General features: G+C 47.5%; 3 protein-coding genes and 1 long non-coding RNA gene across 8 annotated transcripts in view; 2 read left to right on the forward strand and 2 right to left on the reverse strand.

Annotated features, from left to right (window-relative positions):
- Positions 1 to 501: 501 nt before the first annotated feature.
- CUNH12orf43 (chromosome unknown C12orf43 homolog) lies at positions 502 to 4,491 on the reverse strand. The gene is made up of 6 exons (XM_027882035.1): positions 4,311 to 4,491; positions 3,889 to 3,937; positions 3,371 to 3,469; positions 2,688 to 2,761; positions 2,278 to 2,368; positions 502 to 1,893 (listed from the first exon to the last, which is right to left on the reverse strand). The coding sequence occupies exons 1-6, from the start codon at positions 4,489 to 4,491 to the stop codon at positions 1,524 to 1,526; spliced, it is 864 nt and encodes a 287-aa protein (XP_027737836.1). The 3' UTR covers positions 502 to 1,523.
- Positions 4,492 to 5,728: 1,237 nt separating this feature from the next.
- Positions 5,729 to 18,570, forward strand: RNF185 (ring finger protein 185). Of its 3 annotated transcripts, XM_027881976.1 has the most exons (8): positions 5,729 to 5,835; positions 9,424 to 9,589; positions 10,461 to 10,689; positions 12,308 to 12,326; positions 12,936 to 13,048; positions 13,587 to 13,641; positions 15,569 to 15,686; positions 16,980 to 18,570. In XM_027881976.1, exons 3-8 carry the CDS (start codon positions 10,511 to 10,513, stop codon positions 17,075 to 17,077), a joined length of 582 nt encoding a protein of 193 aa, XP_027737777.1. In that variant the 5' UTR covers positions 5,729 to 5,835; positions 9,424 to 9,589; positions 10,461 to 10,510; the 3' UTR covers positions 17,078 to 18,570. The 3 variants fall into 3 exon arrangements, with proteins under 3 accessions (XP_027737777.1, XP_027737779.1, XP_027737778.1); XM_027881978.1 differs by lacking the exon at positions 9,424 to 9,589 and having other exon boundaries at positions 5,738 to 5,835; XM_027881977.1 differs by lacking the exon at positions 5,729 to 5,835 and having other exon boundaries at positions 8,741 to 9,589.
- On the reverse strand, positions 13,649 to 27,992 carry LOC114056638. Its single transcript, XR_003571064.1, has 3 exons — positions 26,957 to 27,992; positions 15,536 to 15,714; positions 13,649 to 14,244 (listed from the first exon to the last, which is right to left on the reverse strand). It is a non-coding gene; the product is annotated as an uncharacterized LOC114056638 (long non-coding RNA).
- The window catches only part of LIMK2 (LIM domain kinase 2), a 30,433-nt gene continuing 22,237 nt past the window's right edge, over positions 19,800 to 27,995 (forward strand). Inside the window, exons 1-2 of one of the 3 annotated variants that reach the window (XM_027881972.1) lie at positions 19,800 to 19,860; positions 22,334 to 22,433. In XM_027881972.1, the coding sequence (XP_027737773.1) occupies positions 19,845 to 19,860; positions 22,334 to 22,433 (116 nt within the window). In that variant the 5' untranslated portion in view covers positions 19,800 to 19,844. Of the gene's footprint in view, positions 19,861 to 21,247; positions 22,434 to 27,995 lie in introns of those variants that run through there. The other 2 variants (XM_027881970.1, XM_027881974.1) reach the window with 2 other exon arrangements.

Consider the following 27,995-nt stretch of genomic DNA (forward strand, 5'->3'; position numbering starts at 1 on the left):
GAACTTTTCAGTTCTCCTATCTGGAAATTACAAAATTGCAGACGTCCATTACAGGTTTCATTGAGAGGAGCTTCCTCTAGACACCATCAACAATTTCAGTCACTAGATTCTCTGAGGAATTTTATCCTAGAATTGTTTCCTAATTTCCCATCAGCTGCAAATATATACATAACTCCCAACCAGCACAAAAGTAATCTTAAATCAAAAGGTAACATTCAGGCATTTGAAAGCCCAGGTCCAAGCTGCAGAGCACTGCAGCTTTAACTGCCCATAAGAGAAGTAACTTCTGCTGGCACATTCAGTTAGATTACAAGCCAATTTTCTACTCTGCTTCTCCATTTTTGGATGCCAACTGTGTTTTCTTGACTGAAAACCAGCAAGGATCTTACAGCAGGTTTCCCCCACTCAAAGAGCAACAATTCACTATTTTGGTTTCTCTAATCTGGCTCTCTGGTCTCCTGATTGGGGCAAATAAGTTGGATCTACTGAAACCCAACAATCTTAACAGAGAAGAAGAATATTTATTAGTAACAGGTAATTTCCTGAAAGGCTGGAACTGAAGCATAAAGAGACTAAGAGTTATACCAAAAACCACCAAACCTCAATATTTTGGAGACAAAAATCATCAACCCAACCAAGGACTGAAACAGTCCTAATTTTTAAATTAGGCTTAAGTCCTTCCTGTAGCAATTTCACAGCAGCTCAAGAGCCACCCTCAGACATCTCTGTCTCTGCTGGGGAGAATCCAAACACACCAAGAAAGCCATTGCTGCACAAAACCTACCAAATTAAATGAGCCCAATAGCGTAACAGAATTTAATAACAACAGATGCCATAAAAAACTATACATGAAAAAAAAATGTCAGTGGACACAACTGAACAGCAGGAGCCATTTACACCAACCCTGACATCAGCTCACTGCACACCGTGTATGTGCTGGGGCCCTGCAGAGGTTGCAGATTGCAGAGGGATTAGTAACACTGCAGGTTTCAACAACAGATTGTTATGATGATCACAGGAAAAAAATAAGGGGGCCCTGGTATCTGAAAGGATGCTTTTGATAAATGAGTCTCCCACGGGCTGGAGTTATTCTTAGTAGGCGCCTACAAGAGGCAAAGAGAAAAGGGAGTTGATCACCTGTTGCCATGTAAACCAAATTCAATTCATCCTGTACTTTCTCCAGGACATCAGATTTGGTTTCGTGATGTGAAGAGGCAGAGCAGGAGGGATGCAGCTGTGATTACACCCCTCTGACACACAAGGCTGGCACAGGATTTCGTCCTTTTAGGCTTGGCCTGCACAAGCAGCAGCACAGACAAGTGCTGTGTGAGAAGAACAATGTTCCCTTCCTCAGGGGTGCCAACAGCACAGGAAGTCACTTAATTAGTCTCTCAGGCCACTGAGCTTTTAGAACAGAAGCTTTGCCAATTAATTTTCCCTGCTCTTCAGCAACTCTGGTTGTTGGATTTTCTTTCAGTTTCCCTCATCCATCACAAGCGCCTGCTGTTTGCAGAGTAAAATCATCATTCTAATTTTTTCTTCTTCTTTTTCTTCTTCACAGCTCCTGGCAGCACTGAGTTGTCTCCATGATTGCTGTTCTGTCTCTCCTGCTGTCCATTTGCAGACACCAACTGAGGCAAATCTTTGCAGATCTGGTCACACCCTGCTGGGTCTATTCTTTTCTCTTGAATATTGTTCTCTCCCTTCATTTTCTTCTTCTTCTTCTTCTTCTTCTTCTTCTTCTTTTTTTTCTGGGTGTGCTCTACACAGCCCTGACTCTGATCCTGGCTGGAATCCTGGGGCAGTGCAGGAAAAGCACTTTGCTTCAGAATATCTGCAGCTGACACAGCAGCCTCCTGGAACCTTTCCCACTCCTGGTCACTGTCCGTGTCACTGGCAAGGGAACGAGAGGGAAGGAGGTTGTGTTACAGTTTTGCCTTGAATTCACCCCAAACTCAGCAGAGTAATCTGAGATGAGAGCATGTGATAAACACCCAGTGGCTCTGGGACTCCCACACCTACAGTTTGCATTTAACCAGATGGAAGGCCAGGGTGTTCTTTACACACACAAGGAGGGGAAAGAAAATCTCCCACAAACATTTCTAGTCCCCTCAGCACTAAAAAAAGAAACAAAATTCTGGTCTAGTCATGAATAAGAGTCATGAATCCACACTTCTCCAGCTTTTCAGCTTCCTGTTCCCTTGTGGGAGTCCCAGCTGCCTCTGAAATGTGGGATGCAACAGCCTTTGAGGAGCAAAGCAACTGCCAACACCTCACCTGGAGCTCACTGGGCGCCTTCTCCTGGCTGCAGGGCAAGGCTCTGGTTCCCCACAGTCTCCAGGGACAGAGGAAGAGAAGAGCCGAAAACCTGGAGTATGGGAAGGGGAATTTTAGGCACGATGTAAAACAGAGGTGAAAACAATCAACTGCCATCTCCCTGGAAGCCTCTCCTCTCAGTAACTGCTGTTGCTACAGTGCTTGACAGCAGTTATTGGGGACTGTGTGGGAGGACCTGGGGCACAAAGGTCACAGCTGCAAAGCAACAGCCCTCACAGGCACTAAGAAAAACCTTTTATTGCAAATGTTTATTAGCTGGGTGTACAGCTAATTAGCTGGTGATGGACAGGATCCATGCCACTTGTCATCACTGAACTAACACAGCCCCAGTGGCTGGGACTGGAACTCACCATCGTCTGCAGAGTCAGATTGTGGCACAGAGGTCTGAGAAGGTCCTGATGAGTCCTTGAAGACAGTGATGAAACTAAACAGAAAATCCCAGTCAGATCTTAGGTTTGTGCAAACTCAGCTCAAGTTGGATGTTTTTGGGAAACAAGGCTAGAGGGAGATGTTTTACACTTTTTTTCATGAGGTTGTCTCGGGTCCCTGCTTTCAGGGCAGATCAGGCTCTCTCCCCTCAGCAACACCCCACAGGAATGATTTAAAAGTAGCCTTTCTAAAGCCAGCTCTAAACACCAGGAATTCTAGTTCTCCAGGACCATATTTACACAATGAACAGCCCAGTCAGAGGCCCACTGCCAGCACAACCCTGAACTGGGCACTGCTTTGACTGTAAGAACAAATGGAACATTCCCATGCCACCCTTTAAATGACCAAAGGCTCCCAAATTCGCCTTTTTTTCCTCCCCACAGCACATTCACCACAGAAGCAAATGGCCAGAGGCAGTGCTGCACAGGATCTTTACCAGAGGGGCACAGCACATCGGCAAGGTTAGATCAGGGAACACTGGAAGCTTGCACCAAATACAGGGATGAAGGAGACAAGATGATGTTGAATTTCCTGGGTTTAGCACACAAAAGCATCAGTGTGGCTGATCCACAGAACAAACCTTTTCAGCCTTGGCCACCCATACCTGTCCAGCATCGCTCCCAGTTTCTTGGCCACGTGTGCTCTGAACTCTGGGGTTGTGTGGAGCTCGTTGTCCCCCTCCTGCCGGCCATTCACCTCCCGCCCGTTGACAACAAGAACAAGGATTATTCTCTTTCACCGCCAGAAACACCCGGTGCCCTCCCCCAAACAGGAGATAACAGACTGTAGTATGTGTAATTGCACTAATTCCTTCATGGGACACTTACAGAGCTGGGTGGTTTCTGACAGTGGAACTAAGGCTGTAAATGACAGCAGCAGTAAGTTTTCAACATCTCTATTTCCCTGCTGGTAGAGGGATGACAAATGTACTTACAAAAAAACTTAGTCTTTTTCAGATTAACCATAATTTCAGATTATGGTTGGGTTAATTCCCAAACTGTCCTTTTCACTGTCACTGTCCCTTCCAGTGACAATTATCACAAAGTATTAACTGTAAATAGCCCAAATACAACATACATTGATTTTTTCTTCAGTGAAACATAAAACCAGAAGCAAAAATACCTCAGGCTTGGTTGATCCTTGGGCTGTAACCGATCCTTCCTAGAGCCACCTGAAAAGGAAGAAGCAAAGGCACGTTTGAAAGACCTGCTCCAGGACCTCTTTAACCCTTCAGCCACATGTTACAGCATAAAGAACCGTGCCCGAAAGACAACTCTCGCCCACCTTTGGGGAGGGGAGTGGGGGGAAACAGTTATGAGGGGAAAGAGAAACTTGGCTCCGACCAGTCCTGCCGGGAAGGGGCTCCAGGCCGGGGTGAAGGCCGGGTATAGCCTGGGCAGGACCCCACCCGGCTCCCACACCGGCACCGCGGCACAGAGGAGCCCCCGGGGCTGCGGAGGGGCTCGGAGAGGAGAGGGAGAGAAGAGAGGAAGGGCAGAGCAGAACACGCGGACAGCAGAGCGCAGCTGTTCTCGGCCCCTCACCACCGCGCGGCTCCGCCCGTGGTGCCGCCACCGCCGCTTGCGCCGCACAGTCCCAGGCGGCCTCCCGGAACCGCACCGCGGCCTCGCCGCCGCCCTCCGAGTCCGAGTCTGAGCTGCTGCCGGTGTCGGGGACCGGGCCCGAGCCGCCCCTGGGCGCCGCCATGCTGCAGGCGCGCGGCATGCCGGGAGCTGTGGTCCCAGAGCGGGGCATGCCGGGAGCTGTAGTCCCACCCTGTCTCCTGCGCTCCCCCACCCAGTTCAGGATATGGCTTCTACCTCTGGGGTCTTGTTAAGTTCTTTTTAATCAGTTTTTACACCGAGATGCCAAACTTTTGTTTGAATGCAGAAGCTGTACCAAATCCTGCTCCTTTAGTGACTGGTTGAAAATGAAGAGTGCTTTGTTAGAGAGATTTTCACAGATAGCAAATATTCTGCTCCTGAGGGTAGGACTGCCTTGTGTGCTCTCCATGCCACCACCACTGCCATGTTCACACACCACATCTTCACCTCAACTAGGAATTTTTCAGTGTGATACATCAACACATTTGGCAACTCCAGGAGGGCTTCTGGGCGACCCCTTTGCCATGGGTTTTACCAGGGCTTTGTGCTGCCAAGAGCAGCAGGAAGGCTCAGTAGAGCTGTGTTTTTATACTGCTGAACACTCCTGGCTTGCACGTTCCACCCTTCACACTAGAGATGTGCAGTCTCAGCCAACGTGTGAGACAGGCCTCTGACAACATCCTTGGGCTCCTTCCAATAGTCTCCCTTGGCACTAACCCCCCTTAATTTCTTAGCTATTCCCTCATAAGGCTCACCTTCAGCTGGTTTAAGATTAAACCACCCTCCACTGTGCAAAACAAGAAGTTTTGGACTGTTTCGTACCTTGGGAGTCCTCAGGGCTGGTGAGGTGCCCTCAGAGCTGGGACACACCCTCCAGAGGTGCCTTCTCAGGCATCTCTCAGTGCTGACCCATTCCTTCAGACCCCAGGTCATCTCCTCTCCCCGCCTTTGGTCCCTCTGACCCTGGGGTTTCTCACAGCCACACAAATATCCTTACCAAGCTCTCTGTTCCCATCCTGGAGGTGCTCCTGTGCTCCAGTCCTAGTGCTCTGCTCACATCTGTTTGTTCACATCTGAACAACTTGTTTCCCTTAAAGCTCCTTCCTTCTCCTTTCCTCCCTCCCTCCCTCCGCATTCGGCACGAACTTTGTGCTCTCCCCAGAGGCCGCCGTTTGGACACCTCCCCCGGCAGCCCAACCGGGGCAGCCGCAGCGCTCGGGGCGCGGGCGGGGGCTCGGAACGGGCCGAGGTAACGCCCGTGCGCGGGGTCTGGGGGCGCCCAGGCCGGAGGGGCCGCCGGGGCAGCACCAGCGGGCCCGGGTGCGGGGGAGCCGCGGGCGGTGCGGGGCGGATCGGCCCCAGCCCCGGCCCGGCCCGGTCCCTTCCGCCGGCCGCGCTTCCGGCCCGTCAGGTGACGGCGCGGGCGGAGCGGCTGCTCGAGCGGGGCTGGGGGCCCGCACCGCCGGTGAGCAGGGCCGGGCCGGGGGCGGCGGGGGGAGCCGGGGCTGCCCTGGGGCTCCGAACGAGCGGGCGGGGGCGCGGCGGGACCCCCGGGGCCGCCCGGTGGCTCTGGGGCCGCGGCAGGCCCGATCTGTGTCCGGCCCCGGCCCGGGCCCGGCGCTGCCGGCCGGGGTTGCCCCGAAACCCCGGGCTGGGGCTCGCAGGGGGCCCGTGTTCGCTCTGCGGCCGGGCCGGACCCGCTGTCGCGACAGATGGGTCCGGCTCTGGGTACCTAGAGGGGTCTGGCTCTGGCAATGTCGCGGTCATCAGCTTCTGGTACAGGGCATTACTAATATTTCAAAAATTACTTATATGTTGAGAATCGCCTATTGCTTCTCAAACCACGTCATTGCTGCCGTATTTGGTGTTATTTTCACGTTTACTGCTAACCCGGTCAGCCCGGCACGTCCCTGTCACAGCGCTGCAGCCCAGCTCGGGCAGCATTACCCGACTGGTTATAGCAGTGCTCTTTGTTTGGTTTGGTTTTTTTTTTCTTTTTCCCTTTGGACTTTGTGAGGTAAGAGGATAAAATCTTTGTCGAAAGGTTTTTTTTTTGGGTCTATATTAAAGCTTTATGGAATGGATAAAAAGGTAATTACTTTAATCGCTTGGGGGTTTTCACTGTTTGCGTTGGTGAAGTGCCTGGAATCCTCGGGGTTCCCCAAACAGCCCCTCAGCTGGGCCCTCGCCCCGGGAGCAGGGGCTGAAACACAGACGTACATTGCAGAATCCCAATTAAAGAAACGAGGCCAAGCAAGGGCATATTGGGCTGGAAGGCAAATGGCTGGTTTTGCAAGAGCGAGTGATCACATGAGTTTTGGGACCACTTCGTCCTAATACTGAAAAGCTGGTGCCTAATGCTGTGCAGGGTAGGAGGTGAAAAGATGAACTCGGGAAATGTTCCCAAGGAGTTAAAATGTAACATGTTTGGGAGACAGAAGAGAGTAAAAAGGTATCTAGAGATAAATGAGTATTTAATGATTAACAGAAGGACAGTCATGTTTGCTAAGAATATCTAAAAATGACTGTCAAGAAGTCAGTGCACTTTCTTCTAGGCCCTGTCAGCAATTACCAGCCGAGATGACCTGGTCGTTGTACTTGAAGCCCGGGCAATTGTAACAGGTTAGGTATCAGATTTTTGTTAGGCTTTTGAGTGGGTGTATTTATACTGCTCTGAGTAGTAGTTTTAGATTGAGATAGAATGTATGATATTAATATTCCTTTTATAAAATTTGTCGCACGTGTCGGAAAGTGTCACTGTGGTGATAAGAAAAATAATCTGACACGGTGTGTTTTTTTTTTTTATTTAAAGTGTAAAAGGTTCAGGAACTAAATCCGAGCTTGTTTTGCAAACAAACTAGATTTGGATTATTTCAATTTCAGTAATCCTAGATAAAGTAAGATTTTTTTTTTTGTATGCTTTAACTTGTAGTGGAAACTCTGCCAGGCTGGCTTGAAGTGTTCCTCCTGTGTTTTTCGGGTTGGGTCAGTGTACCTTGGCAAATGCAGTCATTCTCATTTGCTGAGTTCAGAGAGGTGACCTGTGACAGCAGCCTTCAGCTCCCGTGTTCCTGCTGTGCAGTTGCCCCCAGTAGATTTACAGATTTAGTTTTTAAAGTGTCTGAGTAAAAGGTCTTTCTTGCTGCCAGTTGGTGAGACCTGTACCCAGTGCTTACACAATACATCGAAACACTCAACCAGACCTTCCCCTGCACTTACCCCCAGCGTGGACCTCCTGAGCTCCCGCTTGTCCCAGTGTCCCACGTGCCTCTTGGAGGAACAGTTTCATCATCTCATGTACCTTCACCTCCCTGTCTTCTTCAGGGAGCTGACTTGCAGTCGAGTTCCTTGTTTCTTAACGGTTAATCTGCTTGATTCTAGGGTGTAGTGAATGTCGGAACAGCCTGTTGGGATATCATAGGGGTCATGATTTAAAGGAATTAAATAGCTAATATAGGTGGCTTTTAAGTAACAAAGATGCTGTTTTCCTGTCAATACCTAACGAGCAAAGAAGTAAAAAGGAAAAAAGGCAAGATCTTTGAATGTCCTTAGTTAGATATCAGCTGATTTTTATATCCTTTCACTTGTTTGCTCAAGATGCCTCCAGGCTTGATTTGGAGACCAGGGTTTGGCAAACCTCCACTGGCATCTCTAAATTCTGTTTACTTAACCCCAAAAGTTATCTTCTATCCCAGTGTACTCACAGTCTTCCTTCTGAACTCTAAATCAAAATGAGAATGGGGTTGGTTTGGCCTATTGTCTTGGTTGTTGGGTTTTTTAGTCTGTGGTTTGCTTATGGTTTGTTGGTTTGGGGTTTTTTTTCCCTAAAGAGTTTTGTCTCAGAGTTGAGTAGTTCAAGTGACAGTTCAACAATTTGGAGCTCGTTCTGCAGTCAGAGGAGGTGAATTTGCAGTTGAACATTGACTTCAGGATCCTCAGAGTACACTCACAAGTGACACAATATATGATTAACAGATGTAAATGAGCCATTGGATACTGTTTCACGTTTCTTCTTTACACACTTGCGGCAGAACTGGAGGATGAACAGACCCTTAGCAGCACTTGTTCCAGACCTGGGTGTGTGAAATGATATCCCAGGGACAAGAGCAAATGTGCGAGAAGGCTTCTCAGGAGGAGACTGATTATTTTTACTGGTTTGTTTTGATATATTTTTGATATTTTAAATTGGTCACTGGACCCAATCAGCCAGTGGACAAATAATTAGGAGGGGATCCCCAGAACAGACTTAGGAATGACCCTCTTCTGGGACAGTACCTCTTGTGTTTTATCATTTTGATCTTTCTTCTGTCTCAGCCATTTTGTTTCATTTCGTACTGGTATTTCAGTGAGTTAATGATTTATTAATTTTTCATAGTTACTAAAAGCTAAGGGTTTTTTCAGTAGGTGCTAGTGAAGATACAGATTTTATCTTTTTGATGAGTTTCCAGATTTGTGGTGTTACATTTAATGGAATTTAATTTGTAGAAAATTACCTTTTCTTCCACATTGGTTGAAGGAACCCAGAAATTAATTTATTTGCCTCTTCTACATCCTTTCCTTGTGTTATATGTCAAGATATAAGAGCCAGACATTTCCTGTGCCCATTCCATAAAGTGATGCTGTGTTTTTTACAGTGTGTTCAACTCTTTAGTTTTAAGGAGGTTTTCTCAGTTTTGATATTTAGATATATAGGTCCAGGTTGGTGAGTTTTCACTTAAACCACTCAGCAAGACAGGCTGAAGATTCTGGTAGTAAGGAAGTGTGAAAAATCCAAGTGTCTTTAGCATGCAGTTTGTGGGCTGGCAGCATTCCCATCTGCCTTGAACCACCAGGAATTTGAATTCTGTGCAATGCTCTGAGTGTAAATGAAGTCACGGTGTGAAAGGCTGAGAGTCAGCACTGCCGAGAGCAGCGTATGGTGAAGCGCAGCATCTGTGAACACAAAGCTGCCCTTCTGGGACACTGTGCAAAGTGATGTAACCGAGTGAAAAAGCTCTGCAGGAACACGTTCCACCTGCTGGAACGGAGAGTTTCTGCTGCAATACCTCACCAGGCTTGAGTGTGAGGCTTCCTTGGCCGCGCGGTGGGATTGTGTGGGATGGAAAAAGCTGCTGGCAGCGACAGCCAGAGATCCTGAGGGTTTGTCTTGCTGCCCTGCTCCTGTGCTGCAGCTCTGCTACAGAGAGGGGACAGCCAGGGAAGCCTTTAATGCCTGTGGGGTGAGTTTGCAAAAAACTTCTTCTGAAAAATTCAGGTTGCCCTTTGAAAGTGCTTTGCTGTTTGTACACTTGCAGAAAAGGTCAGATAATCACCTGCTTCCTTCTCATAACCTTCACTAAGTAGTCCTGTTCCTGCAGCAGCAACGTAATGTCAGAGTTTCGTGGAAAGCACAGTGGAATATTTTTAACCTTTTTTTTTTTTCAGTGAATTAATATTTGTAACTAGTGAAACTCTCTAGTTCTTAGATTAAAAATATTACACTGCTAAGAGTGTTTGTTTCTGGAAACGTAAATGCCTTGTGCTAGGTCTCAAAGATTTAGGTACTGTGGAATTTACATATCAAGGAATGAGACTGTGGAGGTTGTTGCTACTGAAATACAGTAAATGGTGTTCTCTGATAAATATGATGATGTTAATGACTAGTATTATCATTAATATTCCAAACTAATGAGCAATGAACTTCAAACTCTGCATTGTCCATCTGTCCAAACTGAGAATGGCTTCATGATTAAATCCCATTTCAGACTGCACCTGCAGTTCTAACTTGTGTTGAATTTTGGAAGACTAGGTGAGCTTATTCCTCTTACAGCAAATGGCATTTTTGAGAAAACACAAGGGGTTTGTTTTGGCTGTGGATCTCAGTTGCTTATCAGCAGCAGTGAAATACAGGTCACACACCAGCCAGGTCATACTACAGGACTGTAAAGTAGCTTAGTTTCTAAAAAAAGATCCCTCTTGGCTATGTTAAACTAAAACCATCAACAACAGGATTCAAGAGCTTCTTAGATAAATCACTACCAGGACCAGAATGCCACGTTATAATGCCAAGAAATTGGGTTTGTTTGGTTTTTTTCTCTTTCTCTCTGCTAGGATTCCATCAGGAAGATTTCCTTGACCTCGTGTCTGGGTAGTTCTTGAGGATGGCAAGCAAAGGATCCACAGCTTCTGCATCAACCAAGAGCTCCAGCACTGGAGGGACCAGTGGCAGCAGCAGTAACGGTCCTGGGGACAACACTAATCAGGACAACACCTTTGAATGTAACATCTGCTTGGACACTGCCAAGGATGCAGTGATCAGCTTGTGTGGGCACCTCTTCTGGTAAGTGCTCCCACCCCCACAGCTCAGCCAGAACACCACCCAGCTGATCCCATAGAATCCCGTGCTTTTGGTGATTTCAGATGTCACATGTCCTGTAAAAAATGAGTAAGGACCATGGGTTTGGTTTAGGAGAAGCTTCTCAGCTGTTGCTCTTTGCTCATGGTCCAGGAGTGGGTTTCTTGCATGTTAAACTTCCTGTCCTTCTGGCCATTCCTGTAGGAGTTGGGCTCGATGAGCCTCGTGGGTCCTTCCCAACTCAGAATATTGTGATTGTTGTGTAAAAGCAAACAAGCAGCCCCACACAGACAGTTCAGTGCTCGCTGACACTGCTGGCTGTCGTGTGTTATTTTATTTGTGCTGTCTGGCCTAGCACAGACACCTTCTTTAGACCTTTCTAACCTGTGCAGACCTAACCCTGCCTTTGAATCCAGGTTAGGGAGGCTTGATTGGAGCTCTTCCCACAGGTTTGCTCTTTTTTCCTTTGAAACCATAAAAAAGAAAAATAAAAAAAAAAGGAAATGAGCTTTTCCATGTGGGGTATTTCTCTTTTTCCACGGTATTGTTGTTGTAAAAGGAACTTTTCAGTTCTTTGATCTGACATGGAAATAATGGACAGCCCGGATATAATACACATGCAGCATTTCTAATTTGGGTAACGTGGTTTGAAGAGACTCTTTCTTGAATGTTAGGAAGTTATTAAGGATTGACATGGCCAAATGTGGGGGTTTAGGGGATTATTTTACACAGTAGGCTAAAGCTTTAATAAAAAGAGGCCTAAAAGAGCATTTCTTTTCTGTGTAAATGTACATAACATCTGAAAATCCAGATTTTTATTTGAGGAGGTGGAAAATCACTGGCTGATGGCTTGTTGAGATAAAATTAGATTGAATTATTGCACAAAGGGATCTGGAAGAATGGAACCTTAAAAATAGCATGTGTCTTGTCTGAATAGGGTTGTCGTGACCATTTTGAGAGCAGATGGCTGCTTGCAGTTTTGTCTTGTAGCCTTGTTTTCTTTGACCTTTTTTTAATTTGCCATATTAATTTAATCTGTATAATGAGAATTTTTCTGCCATGAGCAACTGGGTCTGATCTCAACAGCTGACCCTGCTCTGAGCATCAGGTTGGACGACAGGCTACCTGAGGTACCGTCCAGCCTGAGTTATTCCATGATCCTGTGAATGTGGCTGATGTTTCAGCTAAATCTTTGGACATCCTAAAGGCTCATTACTGACATCTTGCTCATTTGCATCTTAGCTCAGAGGTATCTTTTCAAGGTGTCAGAGTAGACGGTTTGCACAGAGAACCCCAAGGTTAGTGCAGCCTCTGTGTGGGCCTTTGGTGTGGAAGAGGCCGAGGAAGCGAAGGGGATATGCACAGAACCACCTTTGCAACTTAGATTGTGTAACCTGAAAGAACCAGTGGAGATCAGTCTTGGGCTGTGCTTTCCAAAATGACTGTAATGGGAGGTTACAGAACTGGCCCAGCTGGATTCCAGGGTTCTGCTGTGGCCAGGCCGTGCTATCCGTGTACATTTGTCGGGTCGAGTTGTCAGTAACTAATTCTATTTTCCCCCTTTTTCTGCTCTGCGAACAAATTGTCCTGGGAATGCTCACAGTTGGCCTTGTTTACACCAGGTAAGACAGGTTTCCTTTTGCTTTGTCTTTCATCAGCTCCTGTTGCTCAATAAAGCCCTTGGTTCTCTGGAGTATCCCCCTCTTTTTAAATGTGCTTTTCTCTCCAGGGCAATCACAACCTGCTAATGCAACTGCTTGTGCAACACCTTGCAAGCTGCTCATTCAGCAACAAGAAAGTTTAATTCTGTTCCACCTGAGTATTTCCAGTTTTGGTAGAATTACTGTAGGGGGTTCCTTTGCAGGTTTAAGTGCTGGGTGTACTTCTCTCTGCATCTGTAATGTTTTACACTGTGGTACCATTATGGAAAAGCTGGGTGAAAGGAGGGTGTCTGCACTAGCCCTGAGCCTATGCAGGACTCTTGGCACTGTTTATGTCTTCATATTTTACTCCAGGGCAGATCTGAATGTGTGCACATCAGCAAGTGGATCATACCAGAACAGCAGCCAAAGTGCCAGCTCCACTTTGGAGAGTACCTGGCACTTAGTAAAATGGTTTGCTCTGGGGCTTTCTGAGGAATTGCTAAAGCCTCTCTGCCTGGCTGCAAATGAGGTTTGCATATTGTTGTTTCATGGTCTTTACTAGTTTCCTTATCATGTCCTTTCTTTTAGTGGTTAGAGACCAGGCCAAACAGACAAGTGTGTCCTGTGTGCAAAGCAGGAATCAGTCGAGATAAAGTTATTCCTCTCTATGGAAGAGGCAGCACCGGGCAGCAGGACCCCAGGTAAGAAACCTAAATACAACTATTTTTGTTTGAAAACTAAAGATGAAACTGTAGTTTACTGTCTTAAGATTAAACTGTCAAGGTTCTGGATTCATAATTTATACTGCTTTGTCAAAGGATAGATAGAACTGATGTTTCTGACAAATATTTCTGGCTCTTTCAGGGCCTGGGTTTGTACACCTTATTTCATGTTCAACTGGCAATTCATTTGAATTTTAATTGGGTGTTAATTAGCAGTCACCCGTGGCAGGTTGCAATGATTGTTATCTGGCTGGAAAAGCTCTTCTAAAATGTTCCTGCCCTGAGTTTTTAGCCTTTGCCATGGGACTCCTGTTAATCAGAAGTGCAGCATCGATTCGGGATGTGCTGCTGAAGGTCCAGGAGCTGCAGGGTTGGCTCCCTCACACGCTGCTCCAGCTCTGCTGCAGCCTGGCCCCCTGGGACCGACTCTGGGGTTGTTCTGCCTCATTAGCCAGGCTATTGCAGGCACTGCTGTCGTGTGTCCTTGCACTTGGGCTAATTTCACAACTTCCTGCAGAGAGAAAACTCCACCACGACCCCAAGGACAGAGACCTGAACCAGAGAACAGAGGGGTAAGTGAAGAAACAAGCTCGGGCTGATAAGTTGTTTCTGTTGATGGTGGTATTTATTCCTCCTGGAGGACATAGTGTGTGCTTGAGATGCCGTGTGAGGATCCTACAGCTTACACACCTTGCTCATTCCCCAGCTGGCTGGTCATTGATAGCTGTGATGTGGTAGAGAACTCCATTCCTACAGTACTCTTTAGCATCCCAAAGAACAGGATAACTTGGATTGTGCTTCGTGAAAACGACCCAGTGTTGTATCACTGGAAATGCTCTTCACGCTTGATTGTTCTCCATGTAAATACAAGGAACACTTTGCTTTGAAAATGCTTTGTGGAAATGTGTTTCCATCAAAATATATCTATCATGAAAATACATAATTTATGTATGAACTTGGATTTTTGGCACTGAGACCTGCTCCTATAATTTCTGTGGGATGTTACTGCACCATGGCATTCCAAGCAAAAGAAAGCAGGTATCTGTTGGATACATGTTCATTTGGAGAGGGATCTCTGGTTTTGTTGAGGAGATGACACGGAGTGCATGTAAACAGCAGCTGGCACAGCCTGAGCAGACGTGGGAGAAGGCAGTAGGACAGTTCCTCAGCAGGACCTGATGAAACAAGGGCACATTTCCGTGTAACACGGCCTGGGATCCTCAGAGAGGATTTATCTGCCTGGTGCTGCAGGCAAACAACTCTGCTGGGTGTGATTAGGGCACATTTCTGTGTTGAATGTGTGGGGAGCTCAGCTGTTCTCTTTCGCAGGGGAGTTGCTGCCTTATTAAATCAGCTCCTGCACCTCGTGTGAACCTTTGAGCTGCTGCTGTGGAAGTCAGAGGGGTCTGGTACAAAGACCAGTAGTGATGCTGCCCTCCTGCTCCCTACAAGCCCTGTACCTGAACAGAGAGAGCTTTGCTGTCCCTCGTAGTTTATGGCAAAGTCACTGAGAAGAGTCACAGTCAAAAGACCAACTCCTCAAATCAAGGCTCAACCCAGATATGTTTGGCTTTAATATATGAGAGAAATCACCTTTGTCCTTTTACTGCTGGAAGGTGACAGATCCCAGAGGGTCTTTCAGAACTGATATCACTGTGTCAGTTCTGAGATGAGAGGGCAGGTTGCTGGATTCACAAGTGTGGGCTCTCAGTAGTTTTAAACATGACACCACTCCCTAGACCCACACAGAGCTGGTTCTCCAATAGCACGGGGCTTGTGCACGGCGGGATCCATCTCCATTCACAAGACTTGTCTTTTGACTTGATGTGGTGTTTTAGTCTGGATCCCATGGGGTCAGTGTTGCATTGTAACTCTTCCTTTTTTCCTCCTTTCTTTATGTCTTGCATTCCTGCCCCAGGTGACTTTATCTGACACCTTAATTAGAGTCCCCCTGGTAAATTTTTTTTTGTACTATTCCTTATAATGCTCTTTGCATCCCACTGGCAGTTTATCACTTCACTGAGTGTTTGAATGACTCACATGTATCACAAAAACCAGTGGAGATTATTAATTTCAAATGCCTTTCTTATTGTTATGTAGCTAATAGCTATTAACACACAATATATTGTTTAGATATTCTGAATAGGATTGGTAATGTTGATTTTGATGCATTGGCAGATGTCTACTACTTTGAGAAATGTTACAGATACACTTTTGTTAACTTGGGGCTTTCAAGCAAGAACTGTGGTTCCTAGTGCTCATTTTCTCAAAGTTTTGGGTTGCTCTGAAAAGTTTGCTACTGTGTAAAACACTTTAAACCCAAGAGAAGTAGGAGATATTTACAATAGTGTGTCAGACTGAAAGTTGCCAGACAGCATGGCCTTCCTTCAGGTGTGGGACAGCCAGGGAGAGGGAATGTCTGCGCTTCTACACAGTGTTCTGAAATAGGCTTTAAATGATTCATACCTTTTTTGTCTCCTGCTGCTTTTTTCTCTGCAGGGATTCCAGGGCTTTGGCTTTGGTGATGGTGGCTTCCAGATGTCCTTTGGAATTGGGGCGTTTCCCTTTGGTATATTTGCAACAGCCTTCAACATAAACGACGGGCGACCTCCTCCAGGTACCAGAATCCACCTCCTCCAAGGGTCCTGTCAAAACATGTTTTAGACTCCCTTGTAACTCTTAAACAATAACCTGCTAAATGACAGAACGCTGTCAGCAATAACCAGTGCTGTGAATAGAAACACAAAGGGAGGGCAAACGCCCAGCACAGGGCGTGGTTTGTGGCTGACACGGTTTGTACACGGGCTCATAAAGAAGCAAGTTTGTCCCTTCCATCTAATTCAAAGGCCCTCCTGGGAGAACAGTGGCACTGCAGAGGGGCAGTGGCACTGGAGACTTCTCCCTTTGAATTTACATCTCTCCTCTGGTACTCCAGCAGACTCCCTCTGAAAAATGAGACAAATTGGAGTAGAGTTTCTAATAATAAAAAGGAGTCACTAGGGGTGTATGAAGGAGACCCAGATTTTGAAAACAGCAGGAGAGGACCATTTCCTGAAAGATGAGAAGGAAAAATTTAAATATGTTCTGTACCATGAAATAATGAATGCAGAGATTGTTCCTGTTTCAGAAATTTATCTCTGAGACAGTCATCTCTATTCCACAAGAAGTAACTTTCCAGTGAAATTATTTCACTGTTTTTAATTAACAAAAAAAAGTTGGGTTACTCCAAGTGGTGACCTTGCTCTCCAAAAATTAAGTAATCCCTAGAAAACCTCTTCCCCATCTGCACTGGAGACAAGTTGAGTCTGTCTGTTTTGAACAAGAAAAGTTTACTGCCCGGGATTTTCAGGACTTCCCCTGTGAAGGGTTGTCCTGGCAAATCTTCCAGCACGTCATATGGCACAGGAATTATGAGGAGCAAACTCATTCTTCGTGTCACAGCTATATTGCCATGGTCCTGTGCTGTCCTTGGGTCCAATTACCTTCCCTATTAACCATAGTTCAGTGTCCCCTAAAAATCTGTGTGTGGGGTGACTGAGCCAGGAGTGTGTAAATACGTGCTGTTGTAACAGCCATAATTTAACCAACTGCCTTATCTGTTTTTCCTGGGTGGATTCAATGCTGCAGTTCCAGAAAGGCACAGCTTGAGTTTTAGAGCTCATGTGCTTTTCGTTAGTTCTCTTGGGCAAGGCTGCACAGGCAGCTCTGACCCTTTTGCTATTTCCTTGTTCAGAGGTTTCACCTTCTGGGGAGGAACAGAGGCAGCTCAGGTGGAGGTAGTGAAGTTCCTTGGGAACAGTGAACTTGGCTCAGCACTGCCTACTGTGTTCAGAATATGCACGATCCTGGAGAAGAGGAAGGAGCTGAACTGTTTTTTGTTTCTTTTTTTTTTTCACTTCCTGTTTTCCAGCTGTTCCAGGGACTCCTCAATATGTGGATGAGCAGTTCCTTTCCCGCCTCTTCCTGTTTGTGGCACTGATGATAATGTTCTGGCTGTTGATTGCATAAATCTTTTCCATTATTCTATATATTCATGACCAACACGGCCACTGAAACAGTTACAAACTGCATCCCCATCCCACTTTAAACCTCTTGGTCTGGTTCCGTAGCTAACTATGGGCTTCAGGAATTGGTGGTACCACAGCACAATGAGGAATCTCGCATTTTGCACCGGAGTTGGAAATTAAACATTGGTTAAAAAGCGTATTTCAGCTCAGCTATCTTGTACGACAGGTTCCTGCAACAAACCACGGGCCTGGTGTTGAGCTGTGCTCCCAGAGGGAGTGCTGCTCTGAAATCCTGTGCCAATCAGTGACACCAGGTCTGTGGGACAGACAGGGACCCCCAGGTAGACTGGGCAGGTCAGGAAACTTCTCCAGCGTGACCAGTATCTCATGCTTTGCAACCACAGTGGATCTGCCAGAGCTGCAGATGTTATTTAATGTCTCCATCAACATCCAGCCTTCTCCAGGAAATCACCTGCAGCACTGCTGACACTCTTTGGGCACAGCACGTGGTGCAAATGGAACCGGGTCCGGAGACTGGTTCCTTTTCCTGCTGTTGTTTCCCGGCGTGACGGAAACCCCTTCCTGACGTGGTTCTGCCTGGAAGAAGGGATACAAATTTATGCTGCAATTTTTTAAAGCCTGAACATGCTGGAGCCAGACACTGGAAGATTCTCTGGCTGTGGAGCCGGGTGGGGCTGGACACAGGCGCTGCCTCACCCAGCCCAGCTCCTCAGTGACCAGCAGTGTTGTCTCCCCTGGCTCTGCACAGCCCCGGGGCTGCACTGGTGGATAATCCCCTCACCCTCACAGCCTCGTCACGGTAGCGACAGTTATCCCCTGCCAAGGCTTGGAGACTTTCTACGCGAGGTCATGTACTCCAAATAAAATCCTATTACAGATCCCAGATCAGCTCGTTTGGGGAGAGGAACAAAAGGCATCTTGACGTGAGGTTTGAGGTTAAAGCTGTCATACTGTAAAATTGCACAGGAGGAAAAGTGAGACCCTGCCTTTGCCAGCACGTGCACGGTAGGGGACCCTTGGAAGGCCTTCTCTCTGCAGGTGCACACACAGCTTCTCCGAGCCACAGCAGCACGGCTGCAGCACAAGAGTCTCTGCAGAATCTACCAAAGAGCTTAATTTGAAGTGCTGGAGGAGACCACAACCATTAATGTGCTGAGGGGATATTTCAGAAGGTGAGCACTCTGTAGCCGTTTTGGAATCCTGCTGGGTATTCAGCTTTAAAGAGTACTCCTGATGTATTTGTGTAGATTCCTTCAGGACAGCAGATACGAGAGATTCCCTAGCAAGATGAACAGTTTTCATATTTCTCTGACTAGGCAATTCCATTTTTTTTTTCTCTTATTGTTTTTAGATTGTTTTGATTCAGGTCGCTGATAGTCTCATTAATTTCCTGCAAGATGAATATTGTGACTTCTCTGGCAATAGACAGAAAACTGACAAAACAAATCAACAAATAGGAACTTTGTTTCAATAGCTTGGGGGTTTTCTAGTGTATATGGAAGAGGTTCCTGGGCAGGACACCTTAATTGTTGTAGAAGCTTATTTATGTGATTATAAACTGTTCACTTTTAGTGTCAAGACAGAGGATGACTGACGTTTAACTTGCCTACCTCCAAAACTCTATCTGGCAAGTAGAATGTTGCAAAGCTTCTGCAGTGTTTTGCCACATGTGGTCAAATTTATACCTGACTGGGTGATAATCTGGCACAGTGTATTGCTCAACTATTTATAGTTGAAGTGGTGCTTCAGCTTTTGTTGTGTGGCGCTTTTGGGAAGCTGAACTTCTGCACAGGGTTCTTCTCAAGTGCATACTGTGTAACTGGGGCCCTTTCCAGGAGAAAGGCTGTTTGTGTGGCTGTCCTGCAATGTCGCAGCTCCGGGCTCCTCTCCTGCTCAGCCAGCACCACCTGCTGATGGGAAGGGATGGATTCCTTCTCTTTTTTGTGTGGAGAAACTCGCTGCTGGGAGCACAGGTCGTCCAGGGAGGAGCAGGGCATCCCTTGGAAGCCTTTTTCCAATAAAGAGGACAGAGAACTGACTGCAATAGGTTCAAGAGGTATTGAAACATATTTAACTAACACTTATGTTTTAAAAGACGGAATTTTAATGCATTGAGGGGGGTTCCATCTATGGGTGAGAGATATAATGGATTTAGAGGAGAGTGCAGAAACATGATCGAGAGCTCTTATTTTCGGGCAATTCCAGGATGAAATAGTCTAAAAGTGTTAACGCTTGGTTTCCCCCTTTCCCCGGTGTGCTTTTGTATGTACCCCTGTCCCGCACCCGCCCGCACACGGCCCGGACGGCTCGGTTAGTGCGTTACCGTTCCTCCTTCTCCTCCTCCTCCTCCTTCTCACTAATTTTCACTGTTGTGAAAGTGATTTAGAATTAAAAAACAAATGGTTTTACATTGACCGGAGTGTTCCGCCGTTCCTCCGCGGGCCGGGAGCGCCGGGGACGCGCCTCCCTCAGGGGGCCGGGGGGGGCGGGGCCTGCGAGCGCCGCGCCCGCCACGGCACGTGCGGGGCGGGGCCGCGGGACGGCCCGCGCTGTTATTGGCCGGCGGCGCGGAAGGGGCGGGGCAGGCGGGGCGGGGCAGCGCGAGGATTGGCGGGCGCGGCGGGCGGGCGGTGCGGATTGGCCCGCGGGGAGGAGGAGGGCGGGGCGCGGCGCTGCGGGGCCGCGGGAGGCGGGTCCAGGTGCGGCGGGACCCGCTGGCGACGGGCGGAGCGGGCGGCGGGCGCGGGATGGAGGCGCTGCCAGGTGAGCTCGGGCCGGGCCGGGCCGGGCCGGGCCGCGCCCCCGCGGGAGGGGCCGCCCTCCGCCCCCGCGGGAACCGGGGCGCGGGCGCGAGGCCGTGGCTCCCCCCGGCCCGTTATGTGGGCGCCGGTGGGTCGGCAGTGCCGTGGGGCCGCCGTCTCCGGATCCCGTGCCCTGACCGGTTGTCAGCTCGTGTCCGGGGAGCGGGGTGCAGCCGGCCCGTAGTTCCCTCCGCCGGTCCGCGGCTCCCCGCGCAGTGCAGGAGGCTCCCGGGGGTCCCGTTGCGGCGAACCCCGCGGGGAGGCGATGGAGGTGCGGCCGCAGCCCGCACGGGGTCCCGCAGCGCGGGTGCCGCCGGCCCCGCTGCCCCCGGCCCCGCTGCCCCCGGCCCGTGTTCCACTCGGGGTCTCGCGGTGCCCCCGGGACTCGGCCGGTGCCCCCCGGGGCCGCTCCTCGCTTGCCGCCCCTCAAACATTCCTGCCGTCCTGGGGGACCCGGCAGGACCTGCTACATTGATTATGTCCGTTTGCTTTTCCTTCGCGCCGTTTCCTGCTCTGTTTTGTTCATTTCCGTCGTTTCTCCTGGATCCTGAACAGTTTCGGTCGGATTTAGGACTGTTCGTTTCCGTTCTGAGCTAATCAGCCTTCCCGGGGACGCTCGAACAGATGTATAACCGCAGCAGAGTCAGGCGGCTGCTGCCGGGGCTTGGGCGCTTGTGGGTCGTGTCTTGTATGATGGTTGTGGAAGAACCTGTTGCTTTTGATCAGCTGTGGCGCAGTCCTTGGTCTTTATCTGGATTTAACGGGATCCACTGACCACACTGACACGCGTTCCTTGTGCTGGTGGCACTGAACGGCAGTGCTTGGAGCTGCAGGGTGTCTGCTTTGCAGGTGTTCTTGGCCTGCAGCAATTCCTCAAGTTCACCTGACTTCCAGGGCTTGCCCTTCTTGGAGAGGAGAGTCTCCACTGGCTTTACATGCAGGCACAGGCACGCGTGGCTTTGCCTTTATTCCCAAGCCCCTTCGGTGGCTGAAAAGCAATTTGCTGTATAGAAGAACACGGGTAGTGCCAGCTTTTCCCAAGTTTCTCCTAACCCTTACTCTGCTGTGCAGGTCTGAGCTCAGGTGCAGTGCTTGGTGTTCTGGCGGGCACGAGGGCACAGGGACAGCTGCTCCCAGGTGTGGAGCCGATGCCCACTGGGAACTGATGTGGCAACTTGCACCACGTCCTGTTTAATGAATCCTCTGAGCCCTGCAGTCTGCAGGGAGATGTTTTTGGGTGCTCCAGTCTGCTGGAGAGAGCGGTGCCTGTGGCTGAGCAACAAGTGGTTTTCCTCCTAAATAGCTACTTGTGTAAAACATGCGAGATCTTCACCTTGGTTAATTTTAAACGTTGTCGCTGACCTACACGGTGGGATCAAAGTGCACAGAAGGCTGAGGGCTTCTGTTTTGTGTAGCTTCAAGGAACTTAATCATGGTAACGACTTGCCTGAGCAACTACCGAGTTGTAACGTTCTTTGGAAAATGGAAGTTCGTGGTTTGTGGTTTTCCTTCTCTAAGTGCACTTTTTTCCTTATGCAACCTTCGTGCAAGCAAACTGTTGGTAGCAGGAAGAAACAGGTTTGAGATCTGCTCGGCACATGGTCCTTGTGCCCTCCTGTGCTCATCCAGATCCCCGACTCTTTAGTATGCCCGCACTGCTGTTGGGATTTGGGAAAGCATTTATCTGTGTGCCAAATGCTCTTTGTGCACAGGCTTTCATTCTGTTCTCCTAGCTCGCCTGCATCTAAGTAACCAGCTCTGGGGCTTTCTGGCAGTTCTAGCAGAAACTATTATAACTCTATTATAACTATTTTAAGTATTTTCTGAAAGGGCAACAGGCCAGTAGCATCACTCTCTCTACCTAAGTCTGACAGTAGGCTGGTGTTGGCTGTACAGCCCCTACAGGAATATTCATTCAAGTGTGTAATTCCTTCCTGGTAGTCAAGTTGTTCTCTACTGAATAAAGTTTGCCTTTCCTTTCTTTCAGTTCTGGGAAATCCATTTAATTATACAAATGAGAGCAAACTCTGTGTGCTGAGTCAGTGGTGTGGGGGAAGCAGTAGCGTGGCTTCCTGGCCTGGTGTGGTTCTCTGTGGGAATTGTTGTGCTGGAGCAGTCAGCCTTCCTGAAATCCCTGCTCTGGCAGAGCTGTAACTGAGCTGGTTTTTGTGGAAAGTCATATTGCTTCCTTCTGCAGAACGTGAAGGAGCAGATGTCATGTCTGAAGGGGAAAAAAAAGTAATATCCAAGGTGTCAGTTTGATTTGGGAGCTCCAGTCTCGAGTTACAGGCTGCCTGGTGTTGGTTTAACTTTCCGTGTGTGAAGACTTTCCTGCCAGTTAATTAATTTGAGGTTATTCTTTAAGAGGGAGGCAGCAATCCTTGTTTTCTCTGATGTAAACTGGTTGCTGTTTGTCATGCTATCCCTGCTTGCAGGTGAAGAGGTCTGGAGATGCCTGGGATGTGGGGACAGCATTGCTGCCGGGCAGCGCCTCTACAAGACCGTCAACGAAGCCTGGCACATCTCCTGCTTTCGGTAGGTAAAGCTTTGGCCTGTTCAGCCCTCCTCGTGCTGTTCCACTGGCTTGGGACCTGGTGCTGTGGTACCTGGGTGAAGCACCACCATAAAGCAGGAGCTGTTGCTGTGATCTCTGTGCCCGAGCTGCTCTGAGCCCGTTCTCCAGCGTGCGGTCCCAGCATGGGTCAGACCCTGCCTGGCAGAGGGGGTGGCTGTGCTGACGCACACGGGGTACAGATAAAGTGCAAATAAGGGCTCTGATTTACTGGTGGTGGCAGGAACCGCGGGCTGCACGTTTGCCTTCAGCTGCATTCCAAGGTAGCACCCAGGCAATTTGCATAGCCTGGTGCTTTGTCCATATGTGGTAGGTGCCACGGTGTTATCGGGGTGCTGATACAGGGGAGGGAGGGCAGGGAGATCTTGCCTTTGCCTTTCTCTCCTTTTCAGACTCTGAAGACAGACAAACTTATGAAATCCACTGGATAATGTTGCTGTTAGCAAGGAGAAAAAGGGAAATCTGCCATGGTTTTTCCTGGTGGTAGGAGTAATGCCCCTGGTCAGTGTTTCATGAATATTCAGTCCAGTTTTCATGCTCCAGAACCACCTTTTTGAAGGGACCTATATTTCTGAGAGGCATTGAGTACCTGCAGCTTCTACTGGCTTCTGTGTTGGCTTGGGTCTGGAGAGGCTAAAATTTTGGATGCTATCAAAGAAAATGGGGGGAAAGGAAGCCAAAGTGTGGCTTTGGAGGAATGTTTGCTGAGCCAAGATAAGCATCTACTGTCCTCGTTTAAGGAACAAAATACCCCAACTTTGTTGAAGTGAGGATTATGGTTATTGGTGTATTTAAAAGAAAGAAAACATCTCATGCTGCCAAAGCAGTGCTGGCTCTGTTGATTTGGAAAATGCTGTGAGTTACAATGTCACATTAATAATCACAATTACAGCTTGATATCTTGACAAATCCCAGTATTTTGGGTTTCTGTTGGTTTGAGTGTTCATGTTTAGCTATACTGAGGCAGCTTGTCTTATTCCTGGTTTTCTCTTCTCCCTAAAGAACTAGTATCCTGTTGTTGAGCTTCCCTAGATCCTGCTAGTGGCCAAACCCAAAGCTGTGTGTGCTGAAGTCTGTCTTTCTTGCCATTGGATGTATTTCTTTTGTGGGTCTTGACTTGCAAATGTCTTGAAGCTTCTTGCTGTTGGGGCTGTCAGGGTGGGGAACAGCTGAACTGGAGAAAATCCTGCCCTTGGGACACTTCACAGAGAGTTTGATATCGAGGTTATATTTTAGAGTGGAAGGTTTTGGTTGTTGGTTCTGGGTTGGTTTGTTTTTATACAAGTGAAGACCCCAACTTTCCTCCTGAGCTGTGTAATAAGTGCATTTTCTGATGCAGCTCTCGTGCTCTGTGCTCCTGCTGAGCTCTGGCACCCGGCTTGGCTGCTGTGCTGCAAGAACAGCTGGAATCTGCAGCAAAGGAAGCTGCCCTTCCCTTTTTCCTACTTCCAGGGGAGGACTGTGCACAAAAACAAGTTTCCAGTTTGCCCTGTGTCCCTCCTTTCCTTCTGTTGTCCCCAGACCACGCTGAGCAGCAGTTTGTGCTCGATATCCCAAAGCCAAAGTCGAGAGAGGCTCTGAGGGAAGGAGCCTTTGGCAGGCGGGAGCTGTGAGTTCCGGCGGCCCTTGTGGAGTGTTTTTTACAGTCTTCCTGTGGATTAGCTGACTCCCTGGCCTGGCACATAATTTCTCTAATGCTGCTTGGCACAGCTCCAGGCTCGTTAGCTCTGTTTATTCTTGGTCAGGCTTGGCTCTGGCAGGAGCTGACGTACATCCATGTCTCTGAGGATTTAAGTTTTTGTCACTTCCCTCCTTCCTCCAACTGCCTGTGCAGGAGCTTTGTCTCTGGAACCTGCGTTTTCTCTGCTGTGGCTTGAGGGACGAGCAAATCCCTGTGTGTGTATCTGGGATATTTGAAACAGTTCCTTGGCCAGCTGGTCCTTGGGCTTGAATCGGCTGGGTTGGATCCTTAGATGTTCCTGTCACAATGTCTGTTGTGAATTAACTCTGAATGTACTTTTGTGCCTCTGAACTCTGTTGAGGCATCACAGGCTTTCAAAGGTCACTGCTTTTCACAGTTCAGCTGGATTTGGAAATTGCATTGCCCAGAACTTCAAACATTACCCCAGGAAAGGGAAGGAGAGAGTGGCAAAGTGCCTTTTTCCTATGGCTGGATCACTTTTACCTCAGGGGATTACTGGAAGAGCTTTTTTTTGACCCAGAGCTTGCTGGTTTTATTGTTTTCAGTCCCAACTTTTTTCCATATTACGAAATAGAAGGTAATGCCTTGAATTATACCTTTGAATAAAGTGTTATTCCCAGTTTTTATTTGTGGTGGTTTGGGTTGTTTTTGTTTTCCCAGTGTTAATGACAAATGAAGCTAAAGACGATTCCCACTTTCTGTAGGGATATTGCCCATTTGAACTGGAGTAGGATGGGATGAGAAGACCCAGATGAGGCTGCATGGCTTTATCTGAAGGACACGGTATTTGTTAAAAATCCAGTTTTGATTATTTGAAAATCATGACTACAGATCCAGCCTGTAGACTGCATCCAGGTGGAAAATGCTTTGGGATGCATATGAAGAAAATAATTGGAAATGGTGGTTGGAATTCCTACTGTAGCAGGGTGCATATGAACTTTTTTAGGAAGGAAGAGAGCTGAGGTTCAGTTCCTTCCTAACCATGAAATAACAGAGGATGTATATTACCATGGTCTATAAAATAAATCTAATTTAAGTAGCCAAGCAACACAGACTTGCAGCAGTAATCTCAACCAAAAGCCAAACCTTGAAAAACTGTTCACAGTATATCTTCAACAAAAATAACTGAAGGTGATGGGTTACTGATGATTTTACAGTTACAGATTTAAAAATATACCAGTTAGTTTATACCAAAACCAGCTAATTAAAAGCTGACACATCATCAGGAGTTTGAAGAGCAGAAAAGCTCATCATCCTTTTTTTTTTGTTTGTTTTTCCCAGGAGAGGAAAGGGAAGCAGAAAAAAATCTGTATGAATCCAAAATTTTTTCATTAGTAGGTCTAAAGCACTGGAGATGATGGTGACCAGAAACTGTTAATCCAGTTTGAACAATTACTTCTTTTTTGCTTAATACATCAGATTTTTATGGATATGCAATGCAGTGTGACCTCAGGAAAAATTCTCATGGCTTTCTGTTTTGTTATGACGTCATTTGGACTAACTTAAAATATAAACAACTGTGTGACTAAAAGGTGTGAGCTTTTGGTATCTGACTAAATATATATGAAATATTTTTATACCGGTCAGACACTGCATTATTGTATTTAAGTGATCGTAAGCAGTAAGTTGACTTTGCTGGAGAAGAGTTTGGCTGAAATTAAATAGCTTTGAAATAGTTAAGAAATTGTTGAACTCGTAAAGAAAGCTAAAGTACTAAACCAAAATTTGTTTAAATCGCAGTAAAAACTGCCTTATTACCCGGAGTGAAGTGAGTTCCCTGACAGGCTGTTCAGGGTTCAGGTGCTTGCACTCTTTTTGACTGTGTTGCTCCGTTTCAGTCCCTGTTAACCATTACTGGGGCAGCCCGGAACACAAGGACTGTTGTAACCACCAGAGGGTTGTTCTCCCTGAATGGATACTTGTTAAAAATGGCCCAGTGTTGGCAGAGCGCAGGAGAACTCCTGGCTCTGGCTCCTGCTGGGATTCTGAAGGGAATTTGAAACCAACGCTCCTTTTTTTTTGAGCATTTCTCGGTAGTGGAACAAGGTTAAAAGTAGTTTGTTCCCAGAATCCCTGGTCTCTGCAGTGTGACAGTTGTCCATGGGTGGAAAACATCCCTGGATGAGCTCCCTGTGCATCCAGGGGATGCCCTGAGCTCCAGGCTGCTGAGCAGAAAGAGACCCACTATTAATTTGCCAGCTCTGGTGATTTGATTGTCTTACACAGATGCAGTTGTCCTATACTGAATGCCAATTTTTTTTTTCTGCGCTAAATGCCCTATTTTGTGCGCTGCAGAAATAATTTTTTGCTCAGCAAAACTTAGTAAATCACTTTGGTTCTTTTTCCATTTGGGGGCAGGGGAAGGTAAGCCAGGCCAACTTGTGGTAAGACTGAATATAGTTAAACCTGGTTTAGGGGTGCAGGATAAACCAGATGACTTCTGAGGGTATTTTTCTAAATCTGTTTTCTGTTTTAGTATATCCTCTAACCATCGACTTACATTTGAAGCAAGCAATTTCTGTGGCTTAGGAATGATCAAGAAATTGGTCACTTAATCTCCAGTCACTGTAGGGTTTGCTCTCCCATACTGTTTACTAGCACTTAATTATCCTTCAGCAGAATCTCCAGAAATCTCCTGTGTTGCAGTTTAAATCAGTTTATTCTAGACATGGTCACAGAAAACAAGGTTTCCCCTGCTTCTCTTATCCATGTAACCTTTTCCTGTCAGAAAGCAGCAATCGTTTCTCCCATCACTCCCTCCTAGACAGAAGAAACTGGACTTACTTCTTTCTCCAGAGTGTCTTTTCTAGACTTTTGATCACTTCTGTTGGTTCAAACTGGCACAGGCCTTCATTTTCCAAAAGCAGCTTCGTGCCCTAAAGAGAAATGGATGGATATGAAGCACAAATGTAAGAAATGTGGACACATGAAGATGTAAGCAAAGGTGTACATTAAATTAATTTAAATTGTGGGGATGTTTGGTGCTTTAGCTTTTCAGCTGTGAGCACAAGGCAGGTTTGTACTCAGAGCAGCTGAATTTGAGAGCAGGGGGAAAGATCAATAGTGACAAAAGGCAGCTGAATTAAGGTAGAAGAAGGAAGAAAGAATCTCCTCCTCTTCCCTGTCTTCTCCAGTTTCTGGCAGTTACAGAAAGCTAATGATATGAGAGCTCTCCACTAATCCTGCAGACTCCTGGGAATGCTGCTTTGGTGGTGTCTTCATCAGCATTGAAATTCACCAGCTCACTATCAGATTCAGGGAGAAATAGTTGCCTCTTAGCGCACAGATCACCAGGACTGCTGAAGAGTTCACAGATTCAAAGGAACAATGAAGCACTTTGCAGGTGGCCACATTCCTCAGGGGAATGGATCAGCTGCGGGACATCGATGACCACCCTTTATATTTAAGGAGGAACGGGGCATTCCAATCCAGACTTTCTTTTAGTTGTCTTGGCAGCTTGTCCTTTAGGGCGCTGTTATCAGAGCGTTATCACCTCGGGGTAACTGGAATTACTCACCCAGCCCAGACTGTGGTAGGCTTTCCACGGGAGTGAGAGGGGATCTTTCCCCGAGGATTCTGCTCAGACCGGGGGAGGAGTGAGGATGCAGTGGTGGAAGTGCCAGTGTTACTGCCGGTTGTGCAGAAGTCACTGCTCCCCAAACCACATATAACCTGTGAGGTTCCAGTAGGTTGAATTTCTTTGGTTTGCCTCTCAGCCCACACACATTCAGGAGATCTGCAGCCATTAGGTGAGTGTGGTGCAGATAAAAATCCTGTCTCCACCCTAACGTTGTGTTTAGTGGTGTGAGGCACCGAGCAGCCT

This window comes from Empidonax traillii, unplaced genomic scaffold (genome assembly GCF_003031625.1).
Source record: "Empidonax traillii isolate 1590-97213 ecotype Southwest subspecies unplaced genomic scaffold, ASM303162v1 scaffold99:size1466351, whole genome shotgun sequence".
Classification (NCBI taxonomy): domain Eukaryota; kingdom Metazoa; phylum Chordata; class Aves; order Passeriformes; family Tyrannidae; genus Empidonax; species Empidonax traillii.

Coding starts and splice junctions, on each gene's coding strand:
- CUNH12orf43 (XM_027882035.1), bottom strand. CDS start 4,491: ATGCCGCGCGCCTGCAGCATGGCGGCGCCCAGGGGCGGCTCGGGCCCG. Junction 3,938..4,310: donor ACGGGCGGAGCCGCGCGGTG/GTGAGGGGCCGA, acceptor CTTCCTTTTCAG/GTGGCTCTAGGAAGGATCGG. Junction 2,762..3,370: donor CTGGGAGCGATGCTGGACAG/GTATGGGTGGCC, acceptor TTTTCTGTTTAG/TTTCATCACTGTCTTCAAGG.
- RNF185 (XM_027881976.1), top strand. CDS start 10,511: ATGGCAAGCAAAGGATCCACAGCTTCTGCATCAACCAAGAGCTCCAGC. Junction 13,049..13,586: donor ACCGGGCAGCAGGACCCCAG/GTAAGAAACCTA, acceptor AACTTCCTGCAG/AGAGAAAACTCCACCACGAC. Junction 15,687..16,979: donor CGACGGGCGACCTCCTCCAG/GTACCAGAATCC, acceptor CCTGTTTTCCAG/CTGTTCCAGGGACTCCTCAA.